This window comes from Bufo bufo, chromosome 11 (genome assembly GCF_905171765.1).
Source record: "Bufo bufo chromosome 11, aBufBuf1.1, whole genome shotgun sequence".
NCBI lineage: Eukaryota > Metazoa > Chordata > Amphibia > Anura > Bufonidae > Bufo > Bufo bufo.
This window is the reverse complement of record NC_053399.1, coordinates 3,574,629-3,592,766: the sequence shown is the minus strand read 5'-3', so window position 1 is coordinate 3,592,766 and position 18,138 is coordinate 3,574,629. Positions and strand designations below refer to the sequence as shown.

The following is an 18,138-nucleotide window of genomic DNA, read 5'->3' as shown; positions in this document are numbered from 1 at the left end:
TTCTATCCATCCTGGTCTCTCGGTATAAATCTCGCCCTTTGTGTCGTCACTATTTTGCAGATCTCGCTTTCTCTGGTTTTCTGTTTTTACATGTAAACACAAATGTTCCTATTCATTGACAGGAAGCAGAGATGTATAGAAGTTTACTAGAATAATTCATTAAGAGACCAGATGTCTGATTAATAACAAACATACAGATCTATATGGCGGGGGGGGAAGCTTGGCCTCTGATGGTGGTGGACCTTGTCCCAGCCCTGCTGACAGGAAATGGCCCCGCGGAGGGAAAGAGAAGAACGGAGAGAATGAAAGTGAAAGCATCCTGTGGAGACGAGAGACGGCAAGAGAGGGGGAAATACGTGCCAGAAGGTAGGTGCCCCTGCAGATTATTCCATCCTGACTGCATCCTCTGTTCTCTGCAGAGCATTTCTTATGTATGCTCACTGCTGCTTCTACAAAGGCTGTGTCCTTCTGCAGACTATCACTACTACATATCTGCTCAGGGACAGGGTGAGCGTATAGGCGACTGCCTAGGGCACTATCGTATTGCCCAAACAATGGGTTAGGAAAAGCAGCTGAATGAGGAGAGCGCCAGGAGGACGTATACATTATATGATAGTGGTGTCTGCACGTCTGTGTGCTGAGGTAGGCGGTGGCGGGCTCTCGGGCTGCTCTCTGCAGTGTCACATTCTGACCACATGGGGGCAGCAGGGCGAGTGCTCAGAACAGGAGAAGGGATAGTCTGGGGAGCCTTGCCTTTAAAGGGCTTCTGTCACCCCCCATTTAGTAATTTTCAGTATCGGACTTCAGCTAATAGCTAATGTCAGTTGAGTCCATATATACCCCTCTTACCTCTCTCTGTGCTGTCATTTATTAAAAAATCGTACTTTTATAATGCGCTAATTACTTCACTACCAGCAACTTGGGCGGTTACTTGCTGGAGCCGCCGCATCCTCGGACTATAAACACGCCGCCTCCTCCACTTGATAGACAGGGCCAGCGAGCGCTCTCCTCCTCCCGCTGGCCCTGTCTGCCCATGAAATCCCGCGCCTGAACCGTACCAGTCCTCATTCGGCGCAGGCGCTCTGAGAGAAGGACGCTTTTCCGGGTGTAGGCTGACGTCATCAGTGCAGGCGCACTTAGGAAGGAGCGGGCAAGCGAGCGTCCTTCTCTCAGAGCGCCTGCGCCGAATGAGGACTGGTACGGCGCAGGCGCGGGATTTCATGGGCAGACAGGACCAGCGGGAGGAGGAGAGCGTACTTTCACACTAGCGTTGCTGTATTTTTCTCTCCGGCCAAAAATCCTGAACACTTGCTGCAATGCCGGATCTGGCATTAATTTATATTAAAATGTATTAGGGCCGGATCCGTTCTTCCAGTCCGCGCATGCGCAGACCTTTACATCTGTGAAAAAAATAAATACCGGATCCGTTTTTCCAGATGACACCGGAGAGACGGATCCGGTATTTCAATGCGTTTGTTCCCTCCATTCTCCGGGTCAGTACGATTACAGCGATACCACATTTATATCGTTTTTTCTTGTGTTTTAATACTGATTATCTGTAGTTTTTATTGACACCATGTTGGAGTTTATACGACTTTTTGATCACAATGAAAAAATGTTGAATCGTCCATTTTGATTCTTTTTCCATTACACTGCATGGGATAAATATTTTAATAGTACAGGCGTTTTTGTATACGACAATGCCTACGATGTTTATTTTTTTCTGGGAAAAGGGGGGGCAATTTAAAAAATTTTAAAACTTTTTTCCAATTCTTTTTAACATTGTAAATAAATCCATTAAAGGGGTTATCCAACTCCTATAATGACCCCCCTAATGCCCAGGCACCTCATATAGGTTATACTTTCCCTGGCACCCACGTCGCTCCTGATCCCCGCACGGCCGCCACTCCATCTCCCAGTCGCGCAATCAAAACATCCGGCGACAAAAGGGTGTGGGGACCGGGGGTGGGGGAGGGTTGTGCCTGTTGGTGTGTGAGCCAATAGCAGCTCAAGAAGATAGCAAAAAGCCTCTATGGTGGTGGTGCCCGCAGTGTCGGATACCAGTCTGTAGCATCCCCAATTCATCCAGAATAAATCAAAAATCAAACTGCAGCACTCGCCGGTCTTCAATTCATGCTGGTTTATTCACCAAAAATTGCGCCGTTTCGACCTCTCAAGCAAACTTGAGAAAGACCGAGAGGTCGAAACGTCGCAATTTTTGGTGAATAAACCAGCATGAATTGAAGACCGGCGAGTGCTGCAGTTTGATTTTTGATTTATTCTGAGCCAATAGCAGGCCACGACAGGAAAGAGTCCCCCCAGCATCGCCGGTGACGCTAGGGAGGCTTGTCCCTATCGCTGCCTGCTATCTGCAGTGGTGGCCGTGCAGGGATCAGGAGCGACGTATAACCGAAATGAGGTACCCAGGCATTGGGGAAGGGGGGTGGGGGGGTCATTATAGGAGTTGCATAACCCCTTAAATAAATAGAAGATTCGGTGTACTGCAATGTAGTGCTGCCACCTGCAGGCAGACATAGGGATATATCTGTGAAAAGCAGAGGAGCCCCAGCAGGCTCTGGCCTTTCACAACCACCAAAAGCTCCCTGAATTGCCGCATGGGGGAGCCGTTCTGGGCCTGGAAGCAGAGCGCTTCTGGGTTTTGCACTCTCACATTATAGTGATGTCCTAGCGGCGGCTGAACTTGCTCTGACCGCTTCTACAACGTCCGACCACCTGCACACATTACCTGTCAGTTCCCGCAGCAGCTGTCCCTCCTCCCTCCTACCTCACCAGGACTCTGCCTGTCATGAGGGCTCAGACACATATGACAAAAGTGACAGTCTAAATGGAAAATGTCCCCCCATATACACATGACTGACTCCCCCCACCCCCGATAGTGTATATAGGGTGACCCCTCTCCATACAGTGCACTCAGTATAGCGCACATAGATGTGGATGCAGGAGGTGGGTGATGAACTTGACCCAAAGAGAATACACAGCTCATCAGTCCTATCAGTATAAGCTCCATACAGGAGCAACAAGGAAATGTTACTGCATGGGGGCCACAAGGAGACATTATACTGTATGGGAGGGGCGGGGGGCTAAAACGCTGCCCCCAATGTAGTATAATGTCTCCTGGTATCCTCCATACAGTATAAGGTCTCCTTGTATCCTCCATACGGTATAAGATCTCCTGGTATCCTCCATACGGTATAAGATCTCCTGGTATCCTCCATACGGTATAAGGTCTCCTCCATATGGTATAAGGTCTCCTTGTATCCTCCATCCGGTATAAGGTCTCCTGGTATCCTCCATACAGTATAAGGTCTCCTGGTATCCTCCATACAGTATAAGATCTCCTGGTATCCTCCATACGGTATAAGGTCTCCTCCATATGGTATAAGGTCTCCTGGTATCCTCCATACAGTATAAGGTCTCCTTGTATCCTCCATACGGTATAAGATCTCCTGGTATCCTCCATACGGTATAAGGTCTCCTCCATACGGTATAAGGTCTCCTTGTATCCTCCATACGGTATAAGATCTCCTGGTATCCTCCATACGGTATAAGGTCTCCTCCATACAGTATAAGGTCTCCTGGTATCCTCCATACGGTATAAGATCTCCTGGTATCCTCCATACGGTATAAGGTCTCCTCCATACAGTATAATGTCTCCTGGTATCCTCCATACAGTATAAGGTCTCCTTGTATCCTCCATACGGTATAAGATCTCCTGATATCCTCCATACGGTATAAGGTCTCCTCCATATGGTATAAGGTCTCCTTGTATCCTCCATCCGGTATAAGATCTCCTGGTATCCTCCATACGGTATAAGGTCTCCTCCATACGGTATAAGGTCTCCTCCATACGGTATAAGGTCTCCTCCATATGGTATAAGGTCTCCTTGTATCCTCCATCCGGTATAAGATCTCCTGATATCCTCCATACGGTATAAGGTCTCCTCCATACGGTATAAGGTCTCCTTGTATCCTCCATACGGTATAAGATCTCCTGGTATCCTCCATACGGTATAAGATCTCCTGGTATCCTCCATACGGTATAAGGTCTCCTCCATATGGTATAAGGTCTCCTTGTGACCTAAAGTGTTATTTCTTGTAATTGGGTATTTATCATGATATATATTGTTATCGCAATAAATTCTCGTTACTGTGGGAATATTTTTGAGATCACCTATCCCCTATATACCATCTTGACACCCAAATACTACTGCTATACAGTGCACACCTACTATCCATTTTAGTGCCTATATACCATCACGACGGCCACACAGTGCACATTCTGTGTAGTACCTACTACAGGGCCTATATGCCACATGATCTCTCTCTTTTCAAGAGCCTGAATGACTTTTCTTGGTGGGGACTGACTGTAAAAGTGGAGAAACGCTGCCTAGAAGCGCACCGCTCACGTGCACCACTAGGTGGCAGCCTGACACCAGGACCCCCGTCCGACCCGTGTGCCTGTGACGAGAGCCGCTTCATGTGGGGTTCATATAACTTATTAACTCTCTGCCAGAAATGGAAAAGACAGAAGTTCCTCCATAGATTTTTTTGCTGGATAGATTTGGCCTTTACCGCGGGGTATTAATACCGTTATCTATGCGGCGCGCTCTTTTTATGTTTTACCACTTTCACACAATAACGGAGGAAAGTTTTTACACTACTGCAATCCAAGAGTCAGACGTCTTTATTTTCCGTCGATGCAGTCGTAGGTGGCGGGTTTTTTATGAGTCACCATTTTAGGGTGCCTATAACTTATGTCTTGGAAGATAGAAAAAAAGCTATTCAACATTTTTTTTACCGTAGGTTTTCCATAACTATTATATAATAGCGCCCGTTACACATCCAGACACACAATATGTGCATTATTTTTTTAGAAAATGGCTTTTTTTTCAATACATTTTATTAAATGGGTTTTCCAAGATTTTAATACTTATTACCTATCCTCAGGACAGGCCATCAGTATCTTATTGGTGGGGGTCCGACACATGGGACCCCCGCCGATCAGCTAATTAAGACACCGACGCTGGCAGTAGCACTGGGGCCTCCCTGCAGCTTTTCCTAGGCCATTGACGTCATGTTTATCGGTCCCGTGGCCTGGGAGCAGCTCAACCCTGTGGAAGTGAATAGGGCCGAGCGCAATACCAAGCACGGCCACTATACAAGGGAAGCGCTGTGCTTGGTGAGCCCGGAGAAGGCTGCGGCACTCACAGGAGAGCCGGTGCATTCTCAAGCTGCTGATCGGCGGAGGTCCTGGCTGTCGGACCCCCACCCATCAGACACCGATGACCTATCCAGAGGACAAGTCGTCAGTATTAAAATCTCTGAAGACCCTTTTGAACAATTTTTTTGTTCCCCATTTGCTTCTATAATGTATGATTATTATTGCCTGTCGGGAACAAACTGACAGATAGAAATGAGGCACACGGACGTGTCAGGTGGCCTTTTGTTTCGTGGCTGCCATTAAAACTCATCTGCATCCCAAAAATGCATAATAGGTTGCCAATTGAGTGACTGTACCCCTGCGCCCATGCGGCGCATGGTATGTAACTAGGAACAAGTAGTTTCTTACTCATGTTTAGGATTGAAAGTGGCTATAACCTGATATTTCACTTTGGAGGTGATAACCCTGTGTTGTATATATGAAGCCACTACATAATATATGTCCAGACACAATCCACTGTGCGCTATTACATCACAATCTTCTGTATGTTACAGCTATGGCCGAGAACCAAGGTGAGGACGAAAAAGACTGTCTGGAAGATTCTGCGAACTTCACCAAAAGCCTGAGAGATGCCGGCCTCAACGCTGAAAAATGGATCTCACTTTTTCGCAAACACCTGGGGTTGGAAAATACAAAGAGTTTGGAACATATAGGACCTGAGGATTACCAGATGGTGGAGAAGTATGCAGTGTCTTCTTGGGAAAAACAAGCCCTGAGAAAGGTGATGAATGTCCCCCACCCTCAGGCTTCACTAAAGGAAATCCAAGATGAACAGGTCACAAAAAACAAGGACAAGGAAAGAAAGGCAAAAGCGCAGCTGGATGAAGTGAGAAGACTGAACACGGAAGCCAAAGAGAACCTTCACAAGACCGGTAAGGCTGAAGCAGAAACCTTAACGAAAGCTAAGGACATGACTACAAGATCCTCCCGGCCGTTAGTGGAATCTCTGGAAGAAAAGATGGAGAAATATCAGCAGGGTCTGACTGTGACAGAGAAGAGGCCACTCCACAGTGATGGACTGTGTGACAAGGATCTTCTGCTGCAGGCCTCAGGTGGTCTTGCCTTGGAAGGAATATACCTGACATCAAATCAGGAAGATGTTCTACAAAAACGTGAACATCTTCTCACTGTCCCAAGTGGCTTTTTCCTCACTGGTCCTCAGCAAAAGCAAGTGCTAGAGCAGAAGGAATTCTCATCCTCCGAAGCAGAGACAGCGTTCCATAAATCCATGGAGAAGTTGGGTAAAACTATTGCCACTTCAGCTAAAGGAGGCTTCTGGGGTATCCAAGCCGAGGGCAGTGTATGTCACAACTCAAGCAGCAAGTCCAAACAGCAGCAAGAGACTCACAATGAACACGCTTACATGGCGACTACAAAGTACAGCTACATCCCTCTGGCCTCCGCTTATATCACGAAGGATCAGCTCAAGCTCTCCTCTGCAGCCCTTGAAGACCTCAGATCAACTGAGAACGTTTTGAAGTTCTGCAGTGAGGCAGAAAAGACAGAAATACTAAAGGAAAAATATGGAAACTTCTTCAGCCGGTTTGGCTCCCATGCCAATCAGGGGCCCCTTCACTTTGGAGGGATATTCTGGTGGACAGCTACATCCAAAGGATTTAAGCAAGAAATGTTGGAGGAAGTTAGGAAGGAGACTCAGGCTGTAGTAGATTATTCTGTAAGCGCCAGTTACTCGAGTGCTTGGTCTCTCTGTGTCAGCAGGAATGTGACAGAAACAGACACAAAGAAAAACTATGAAAAAAGCGACAAGAAGAATATTAAGAGAGACATCCAACTGATGGTGACAAAAACCGGAGGACCGCTGACTACAGATTCTCTCAGCGAGTGGAAGTCAGGACTTGAGGCCAACAACAAGACCTGGAGCGTAATAGATCGAGGATCCTATCTAACTCCAGTTTGGGAAATTCTACTGCATGGGCACAAAGAGTTTTTTAAAGACGCTTACCAAGTGGCTAAGGATCTAAAGGACATTTATGCAGCCATCACTGGTAAACATTTGCGTTTGCCACTTGCAGAGAGTATCTCCACAGCTGTGTATGATGCCAATTTACTGCTCTCCAAATTACCATCCTGGACTGTTGAACCCGCACAGCAGCAGCTGCAGATATTGATTGACTTCAGACAACAACTTAATGACAAGACCGGGAATTATAATATCTGGTTAAATGTTTGCCTTCCTCACGAGGCACTGCACAGCTTCTTACAACAGGTGGTGGACTCATACAAACAGAACCTCAAGTCAGACGAGCCAGTCATCCGTTCTTTGTTAAAATGTCTTCTCCAAAACCTTGAATTTGCTAATGAAAATTTAGACTCCTATTCTCCTATAATCAGGTGGTTACTTCCAGAGAAGGAAGAGAAACCTATTTACAATATTTCAGATTTCCCCACATTCCTCAATTTCATATCAAAGGCAAAGAATGATCTCCGACAACTCAGTCCAGATGATGACCCCAAGGAGGGAGATAATGATGTACAAGTCAAAATCAATGTCCTTATAAATTCTTATATTGGTTCATTTTTGAAACATCTGAAAAACATGGGGCAAAAAGAGGAAGAGGTGATTGTTCTGTGTGCTGCCAGCAGTGTAGGCTACTCCGTCCATAAACATTATTTCCACAAAAGGCTTGGGTGGCAAGAAGTCGACTTCCTGGCTGATGAGATGCAGCATTTACTTAAGGAATATCACACTCTCAAAGATCTCGGAATCTGCAGAGCCCAAGCTCTGTTATTGGAGGCAGCGCTAACAGTGGGTGACGAGAATCGCCCCAGGCCGGCCAAGCAAAAGAGGAAGCTTTTACAGCTTATTGTAGAATATTTGGAGCCTTGCCTTCAGCCGCAAATTATCAACGTTCTTCAAAAACACAAAGACTTGAGGGATTTTCACTCTTTGATTGAGGATTTTAAGCATTTACGGGCAGGTGATTATGACGCCATGAATATGGAAAGCCTGGCAGAAGAAATCAAGCAAGTCTGTCATACAACCAAGGAAGCAGCTGAATCTCTACAGACCAACAGGGCAGAGAACAATCCAATGACTCAACGACAAGAAGTTATGAATCTCATGAGGAGTCTAGGCCTTGAGCAATACTTTCCTAAAGGTTTGACGAGGAGAAACTTTCATGTAGTCCACACATCTTTACATAAATGGCCAGATTGTGAGAGTGATCTTCCACTACATTTTATGCAGATGTTAATGAAATTAGACTATCGGTTCAGATACTTAGTTTACAAGGGAAGCGACAAAACCATCAATGCCAGCAGCACTGAACTAGAGGTCAGCACATTTGAATCAATTGACGACTTATTAAATTCCTGTTCAGAAGACGAGGCACTGGCAACCTCTGAGAAGAGGGTCACCATACATCCTATGGACCTTTTGATGGCCATGTATCACTGTGCAGATGACTTCATGAGACAATACACTTTCACAAAATTGTCCATCTGCCAGTTTGCGCTGCCTTTTCTAGTTCCAAGGCCTTATGACTCGGAGATAGAGCTTCCTCTGTGGGCATTCAGACAAGTTCAAAAAAATGTTCTAAACTTTGACTTCTCGGAAACAGGAACACTTAAAGAGAAACTCATTTGTCAAGTTGACGTCCCAATGATTTCCTTCACCAGGTTTGGATCACATCAATTCTCTAAATCTCAACTCTTAACCAACCTGTTAAGTAAGCACAAACATAACATTTTCTACCACAAGAACTGCGATGGCAGTGTAGACAGTCGTATACTCATCAATGGAATGGCAGAAATCTTTTGGTTTTGTCCTAGTGGGAAGGACACGGATCAGTTTCCTCAGTCTGCAGCTTTTGTTAACTTGAGGGGCGACATCCAGGAACATAAGAAACAATCTGCATTTTTGCACGAAATATCCTCAATCAATGTCATTCTTTACTCTAACTCAAAGTCTACTAGTAAGATGTCCATAGAGAACTTCAAAAATAAACCCCTGATAATCCTCTCCCCGGACATAGAAGCATCTCGACATGTGAACACAAATGGCATGCAAGTCATAATTGGTCTTAAAAACCGGAATGAAGCAAAAGTTCTGGAAGAACTAAACACATCCCTCAGACGTTTCTTGGCTGCATCTCCCAAGTCTTTCAGTCTTGCAACCTGTGCAGAAATAGGAAGACAATATGGGTTCCATGTGGACGAAGACAGTAAGGAGTGTGTAGAAGGCAAGGATAAAGCTCTTAAAATGATGGCTTACATAAAGCAAAATGATCTGATGACAGCCAAGGTGACGCTGCTGCCTCTCTCAGGGCATCTCTGGCATTCATGGTGCGAAAAAGACAGAGAGCTCACCCACCTTCAGTACAAGATGAATCGGAGCATTGAGCATCATCGAAGTCAGACTGAGAAAGATAAAAAGTCTATAAGAGAAGAGCAACTTAAAAACACAAGCCAAAATCTGTTCATTAAGGAGTTCATTAATTTACAGATGTCTCTGCCTAAAACAACAAACCAGTTCTTTCTGCAATGGCTGAAAATATTCCTAGATGACATTTCCTGTGACGTTATGTCCACGCTGCGCAGCAAGTATAGCAGAGAATGGACTCGTCTGCAGTCCGAACAACTGGACAACAAGGACTTAGTGAGAACAATACAAGGAAACCTGGATGCTCTCTCAACACAAATGAATGCAAGCATGTTTGGTCTCGAGCACATCTTGAGAGAAGTTGGACAGACTTACGAGGCTTTACATGACCTGCAGCATAAAGACGAATGTTTCTCTAACTTGCCAAAAATTGCTGCCGATATGATAGTATACGATGGATATCCTATCGAGCTCATGGATGGAGATGCTAGCTATGTGCCAATCAACTGGATAAAAGCTGTTCTGGCAGAAGTTATAAAGATCATCGGAGATAAGAAGATGTTTGTGCTTTCTGTGCTAGGAGTCCAGAGTTCAGGCAAGTCGACTCTCCTCAACACTATGTTTGGTCTACAGTTTGGTGTGAGTGCCGGCAGATGCACAAGAGGAGCATTCATGCAACTGATGGAAATTGCAGATGAACTCAAAAATGAGCTTGGCTTTGACTACTTGCTGATTATTGATACTGAAGGTCTCAGAGCCATGGAGCTATCAAATCAGTCAACAATGAATCACGACAATGAATTGGCAACTTTTGTAATCGGTGTCGGCAACATGACATTGATCAATGTGTTTGGCGAGAACCCTTCCGAGATCAAGGACATTCTGCAAATAGCTGTCCAGGCATTTCTAAGGATGAAGCAGGTGAAGCTCTCTACAAGCTGCCTTTTTGTGCACCAAAATGTAGCAGAAGTAACTGCTCAAGATAAAAATGCAGACGGGCGCAGAAACCTTCAGACAGAGCTGGATAAGATGACAGCCCTGGCAGCCGAGCAAGAAATGTGCCACATTCAGCGGTTCAGTGATGTCATCAGGTTTGATGCCAATCGTCACATTTATTATTTTTCTCATTTATGGGAAGGTAATCCACCAATGGCAACCCCTAACCCCCATTACAGTGAGAACACCCAAAAAGTGAAGGATATGATACTAAATTCCAGGAAGATAGATTCTGGGGGCATCTTGAGCATTTCTCAGGTTTGTGTACGCATAGAGGACCTATGGACAGCACTTAAAAACGAAAACTTTGTTTTTAGCTTTAAGAACACCTTAGAAATTTCTGCTTACAGAAAAGTTGAAGACATCTACAGAAAGCTGACCTGGCAGCTGAGACGCCATTTTCTTGAACTTCAGGCTAATCTGAACAACAAAATTAAGAAAGGTGACATTACTGCTGTGAGCTATGTCAATGAGGGTGAGGTAAAGGAAAGGTCTATCCAGGAGAAGCTAGAATTGTTCTTCTGTGAAGAGAAGGATAAAGAGATCTTGATCCAGTGGAAAGCTAACATTCAAAACAGGTTAAATAGTCTACAGAGAGACCTAATGGAAGAAACCAAGAGACAAGTGGTAGAGCGCATACAGCTGAAGAAGAGCCAGAATCAAGTCATCCAGAGGCAGCTGAGCTATGAAGAAGAGCTGCGCAGAAAGAGTAAGCAGCTAGCCCTCGACTTAAAGGACAAAGGTTTAGAAGAGTCTGAGCTTAAAGATCATTTCAGCGCCCTATGGCAACAGTGGGTAACAGAGATCAGCAGCACTTCTCCCAGCCCCGAGGAGCCTCAGATAATCACAGATGCTGAAGATGTTCTGTTCCAATACTACAAGGAAGAATGTAGCAAGAGCAAGAAGCTGCACGACTTCTCAAGGTGGACAACATCCAGTGCTGACCTATCGAAGCACGCAGTAGGGAAGTGGCGAATATTTCAGCTAGGCGATTCTGAGAGGAGAAGCGTTGAGCAAGTGTTCCTCAACCTCAAACAAGTCATAACCAGATATCTTAAAGACAAGCAGTGGGAAAAGGTGGACTACACGAAAGCGTTCTTCTATGAAATCATAGAAGAAGTATCTGAACAAATAAATGAAAAGAAATTTGATAAATTCACATTGACGAAGACGTTTAACTTCCAGGTGTCTCTCTACTTCTGCGGATTGGCTGTCCCTATCTTCCAGGCAATGCACAAAGCTTTTCAGCATGCCAACGACCCTGTAGTTATCCTTGAGAGCAAACGGGAGGAGTTTTTTAACTGCTACAAAATCTCCTGCCAAGGAGCTGCCTCAATTAAGATATTTGCAGACTTCTTATGTAGAAAGATCCTTGAAGCAATACAGCCAGCTCTGTATGAACGGACGGGGATGGCAATTGTGGATGAGATGACCAGCAACTACCCGGCATTTGCCAGCAATCGGTCCAGGCTGGAGACCTACATCTTGATTTACTTGGCAGAACAAGAAGATTTTGAGAAATACCGACAATATCTTCACTTCCCAAAGACTTTCTTCCGAAACTTTATTGAGACAAGTGTTAACAACTACTACATAGAGGGACAGGCGCATAGACTCAAGGATGTCCTACACATTAACCTAGATCATTTCCACAAACTTGTCCTCTTCAGCATTGCTAAATCCACCAGATTTGCCAAAGATAAAAATGGCAAAGTGTCCGAATGGCTTGATGACTTCTATAAGAGGATTGAAGACTATGTGACCTTTACAAGAGCCGATCTGAAGAGCATTGAACACCAGGAGATTCAAGACATCGAGTTTATTCAGGAAGTCATGTGTGCATCCTGGAATGAAGCCATTGAAGAGTTCAAGAAAGACTTTAAAACAACCACATTCGACTCCTTTGAGACCAAACCTCATGATATACTGGTGAAGCAGCTGTGTGGATGCTGGGATCAATGCCCCTTCTGTGGAGCCATTTGTACCCACACCATTGCCAACCATGATGGTGACCACTCTGTAACTTTCCATCGTCCCCAGGCCATAACTGGTATCTCATGGATCGATTCCAACGAATTTGTCATAGAAATATGTTCTAACCTTGTGAGCTCTGACTACTGTCTGGTGATTGACCAATCAACTCAGGTCCCTTACAAAAATTACAGAGACATTGGGCCAAATTATGCCAAGTGGAGCATCACGCCAGACAACTCATGGCAGCCATACTGGAAGTGGTTTGTGAATACGTTCCAGAGTGAACTAGAGGCCGACTATAACCTGAAGTTCAAGAAGAGGGGGAAGATCCCGGCTGAGTGGTCACAAACAGAAAAACAGGAAGTGATCAAACAACTGAGAGAACAACTGTAAACCGAAAATATTACTACAGACCATCTGATGCTCATTCCGCTTGACACAAAGAGACACCTCCGATTTAAAGGGCGTCTGTCAGTAGATCTGTCCCTCTGACACCGGCGGACCTGTTACATCTGCCCTTGGCAGCTGAAGGCATTTGTCTTGGTCCCGTGTTCACATGTGCCCGCATTGCTGAGAAAAATTATGTTTATATGCAAATGCTCCTCTAGGAGCAACAGGGGCGTTACCGTTACACCTAGAGGCTCTGTTCTCTCTGCAACTGCTTTAGGAGAAGTCAGGATTAGGGTCCATTCACACGTCCGCAAATGGGTCCACATCCGTTCCACAATATCGGGAACAGGTGCGGACCCATTCATTCTTAATGGGGCAGAACGGGATGCAGGGAGCACACTATGTGCTCTCCACATCCGCATTTCCGGAGCGCGGCCCCGAACTTCCTGGCTGTGGCTCCGCAAAAAAATAGAACATGTCCTATTCTTGTCCGCAATTGCAGTTCTATGGGGGGTGCCGGCCGGGTGTATTGCGGATCCGCAATCCACTACGGACGTGTGAATGGACCCTTGGACATGATCACATTTACACTGCCTGGTCCTGTCAATCAAAGTGCAGAGGGTGCGGCAGGTGCAGAGAGATCAGAGCCTCTAGGTGTAATGGTAACGCCCCCATTGCTCCTAGAGGCTCATTTACATACATTAAAACATCATTTTTCTCAGCAGTGCGGCCACATATGAACATGGGACCAACACAGATGCCTTCAGCTTCCAAGCGCACATGCAACAGGTCAGCCGGTGTCAAAGGGACGGATCTGCTGACAGGGGCCCCTTAACCAGTAGGTTGTAGGGAGGCATCGGGAAGCCTCAGGGAGCTCTGCACAGCTGCGGATCCTTCAGAGCTCGGACATCAGACAGCGGCAGCAGCCCGGCACACGCGTCTGGAGACGGCTGCACATCACGACCTCCTCACTGACTGCATTTCATTCCTGTCTGTACATTGCTCACATATGCTGCATTATCCCCGAAGCTGGTGTATTATATGGTCCTAACTATAATCATCCAAAATAAAATGCTAAACGCAGAATGGACAAATCATCTTCATCAAAACGGACCTTTGCTTAGAAGGATTGTGTCACTTCAGCAGATGGCATTTATCCTGTGGAGAAGGTTAGTACGAGGCCCTTACTAATGTATTGGGATTCTCCATATTGCTTCCTCACATTATAAACTGCTTGCAGTGCTCCAGACTAAAAAAAATACCTAGGGGCCATTGGCTCCTGAACTGAAAAATGTAGGAGCTAAATTTAAATGCATATAATTCTAATTAAAAAAGACTTGGAGGAGAAGATGAGACGCAGGTAACAGTAGTGAGCCCGCTCTACATACAGCATACTGCCTGCCAGCACTACCAAACATATAGGACAGTGGTGGCGAACCTATGGCACGGGTGCCAGAGGCAGCACTCAGAGCCCTCTTTGTGGGCACCCACACCCTGGAAAAAGTGTATGGTGTGCCAGTATGCCTTAGACTTATCCTGCCATTTATCAGCGCAGGGTGCACTATGAACAGCCTAGGCAGTGCACTGAATGTAGGCAGGCTATTATACTACATGGAGGATATACTGGACTGTAGTATTCTGGTTAAATTGCCATGTTGGCACTTTGCAATAAATAGGTGTGTTTTGGGTTGCAGTTTTGGCACTCGGTCTATAAAAGGTTCGCCATCACTGATATAGGAGAATACAGCACCACATACCTCTCCCATCCAGGGACATCTCCTGTCATATAGACCTTCTCTTTCCTCTTCTACTTCGTTTGACCCAGACCACCATGACAGATTCTTTTAGCCCCATCTCGTCTCTACAGAGTTTGTTAAAAACATATTGCCCCCTAGAATGCCTTCCCCCAGTAATAATAATGTCCGCCAAAATGCCCCCAGTAATAATAATAATAATAAAACCCTATATTGTGCTCCCAGCAATAATGCCTGTATAGTGTCCCCCAAAAATAATGCCCCCTATTATGTCCCTATAATAGAAATGTTCCCACAGTGCCTCCAGCATATCCCCAATTTTACCCCAGGTAATAATGCCACTATGGTGCCCCCAATATTAATGTCCCCTATAGTGCTCCTAGTAGTAATGCCCATGTACAAAAAAAATCCTGCTATAGTGCCCGAGGGTTAAAATTCCCCCCAGTGCATCCAGTAATGCCCCATATAGTGCCCTCATATTTAAAAATAATGCCCTGGTAATGACCGCTATAGGGCCTCAGTATTAATAGTCCCCATTGCCACCAGTAATGGCCCTTATACTGTCCAGTGTATCAAAAATTCATCTAGAGCGCCCCAATAATGCTGCCAGTTATGTCCCCCACAGTGCCACTCCACTAGTGTCCCTCAGAGTGCTCCCATTGAGTAATGCCCCCTGCAGTGCCCCTTCAGAATTATGCCCCCTGCAGTGCTATCCTTCCTACTCATACTCACCTGTATCCCACGTTCGCCAGCGTTCACGATGCAGGCTGCAACCTCTTCTGGTCTATGGCCTGGGATGGAGGGACACAAGGAGGCAAAGGGAAGCACATTGCTTTTCTGTGTCCTGGCGCAGACAGGTGCAATCAAGTCGTGAGGATGTCAACACGCATGCCTGCGCGGGTATTTACTTCTTCATAGGCTTCAGCCTTGTAACCTATGAGGATGATCGGCGGAGGGGCAGGGAACTATCATCTCCTGTGCCCCGCCGCAGTATTCAACTGCAGAGCTGGTGACAAAACTAAAAAGTCTTGTCGACATTTGTAAATTCTAAGTCGCATTGACGACCATTTTGGTCGCCATCTGGAGCACTTGCTTGTATCCAGGGGTTACTACCACCCTGCAATCCAGCAGCGGTGGCCATGCTTGCACACTGTAGGAAAAAGCGCTGTCCTGTGCGTGCTACCACAGTCCTGGCCGCCAGACAAGCTGCCACTTTTTATTTTATTTTTTATAAAGTGTAATCACAGAAACGAGCCTTGTATAATGTGATGGAAAAATAAATCCAGCCAAAAGATCCAGCAAAGGAGGCAACATGGAGAATCACAATACATTAGGAAGTGCCTGGTATTAACTGCATGTACATAATAAATGCCATTTGCCAAAGTCAGAGCGCCCCTTTAAATACTCTGCACAGAAACAGTAACAAAACATAAACACATCGTCTGCCTGTTTATTATCTACAGTGACTGCACTTTTGGAAGCGTCCTCTATACAAGCGGTGACCGGATGTAGGAAACCAACTGTTCGCCTGTAAAATACAGAAAGTAAGCGGGGTCTATCCCCAACCTTCCTGATTGTTACAATTACAACCAGCAGAATAGTGAGTGCAGCTCAGGAGTATAATACAGGATGTAATTCAGGATCAGTACAGGATAAGTAATGTAATGTATGTACACAGTCACTGCACCAGCAGAATAGTGAGTGCAGCTCTGGAGTATAATACAGGATGTAACTCAGGATCAGTACAGGATAAGAAATGTATGTACAGTGACTGCACCAGCAGAATAGTGAGTGCAGCTCTGGAGTATAATACAGGATGTAACTCAGGATCAGTACAGGATAAGTAATGTATGTACACAGTGACTTCACCAGCAGAATAGTGGGTGCAGCTCTGGAGTATAATACTGGATGTAACTCAGGATCAGTGCAGGATAGTAATGTATGTACACAGTGACTGCACCAGCAGAATAGTGAGTGCAGCTCTGGAGTATAATACAGGATGTAACTCAGGATCAGTGCAGGATAGTAATGTATGTACACAGTGACTGCACCAGCAGAATAGTGAGTGCAGCTCTGGAGTATAATACAGGATGTAACTCAGGATCAGTACAGGATAAGTAATGTATGTACACAGTGACTGCACCAGCAGAATAGTGAGTGCAGCTCTGGAGTATAATACAGGATGTAACTCAGGATCAGTACAGGATAAGTAATGTATGTACACAGTGACTTCACCAGCAGAATAGTGAGTGCAGCTCTGGAGTATAATACTGGATGTAACTCAGGATCAGTGCAGGATAGTAATGTATGTACACAGTGACTGCACCAGCAGAATAGTGAGTGCAGCTCTGGAGTATAATACAGGATGTAACTCAGGATCAGTACAGGATAAGTAATGTATGTACACAGTGACTGCACCAGCAGAATAGTGAGTGCAGCTCTGGAGTATAATACAGGATGTAACTCAGGATCAGTACAGGATAAGTAATGTATGTACACAGTGACTTCACCAGCAGAATAGTGAGTGCAGCTCTGGAGTATAATACAGGATGTAACTCAGGATCAGTGCAGGATAGTAATGTATGTACACAGTGACTGCACCAGCAGAATAGTGAGTGCAGCTCTGGAGTATAATACAGGATGCAACTCAGGATCAGTACAGGATAAGTAATGTAATGTATGTACACAGTGACTGCACCAGCAGAATAGTGAGTGCAGCTCTGGAGTGTAATACAGGATGTTACTCAGGATCAGAACAGGATAAGTAATGTATGTACACAGTGACTGCACCAGCAGAAGAGTGAGTGCAGCTCGGGAGTATAATACAGGATGCAACTCAGGATCAGTACAGGATAAGTAATGTAATGTATGTACACAGTGACTGCACCAGCAGAATAGTGAGTGCAGCTCTGGAGTGTAATACAGGATGTTACTCAGGATCAGAACAGGATAAGTAATGTATGTACACAGTGACTGAACCAGAATAGTGAGTGCAGCTCTGGAGTATAATACAGGATGTAACTCAGGATCAGTACAGGATAAGTAATGTATGTACACAGTGACTGCACCAGCAGAATAGTGAGTGCAGCTCTGGAGTATAATAGAGGATGTAACTCAGGATCAGTACAGGATAAGTAATGTATGTACACAGTGACTGCACCAGCAGAATAGTGAGTGCAGCTCTGGAGTATAATACAGGATGTAACTCAGGATCAGTACAGGATAAGTAATGTATGTACACAGTGACTGCACCAGCAGAATAGTGAGTGCAGCTCTGGAGTGTAATACAGGATGTAACTCAGGATCAGTGCAGGATAAGTAATGTATGTACACAGTGACTGCACCAGCAGAATAGTGAGTGCAGCTCTGGAGTATAATACAGGATGTAACTCAGGATCAGTACAGGATAAGTACTGTATGTACACAGTGACTGCACCAGC

The 18,138-nt window shown here is 45.3% G+C and overlaps 1 protein-coding gene across 1 annotated transcript; it reads left to right on the top strand.

The window, feature by feature from the left end:
* Positions 1-263: 263 nt before the first annotated feature.
* LOC120982238 (interferon-induced very large GTPase 1-like) lies at positions 264-13,178 on the top strand. Its single transcript, XM_040412249.1, has 2 exons — positions 264-366; positions 5,737-13,178. The coding sequence occupies exons 1-2, from the start codon at positions 303-305 to the stop codon at positions 12,945-12,947; spliced, it is 7,275 nt and encodes a 2,424-aa protein (XP_040268183.1). The 5' UTR covers positions 264-302; the 3' UTR covers positions 12,948-13,178.
* The last annotated feature ends 4,960 nt before the right edge of the window (positions 13,179-18,138 follow it).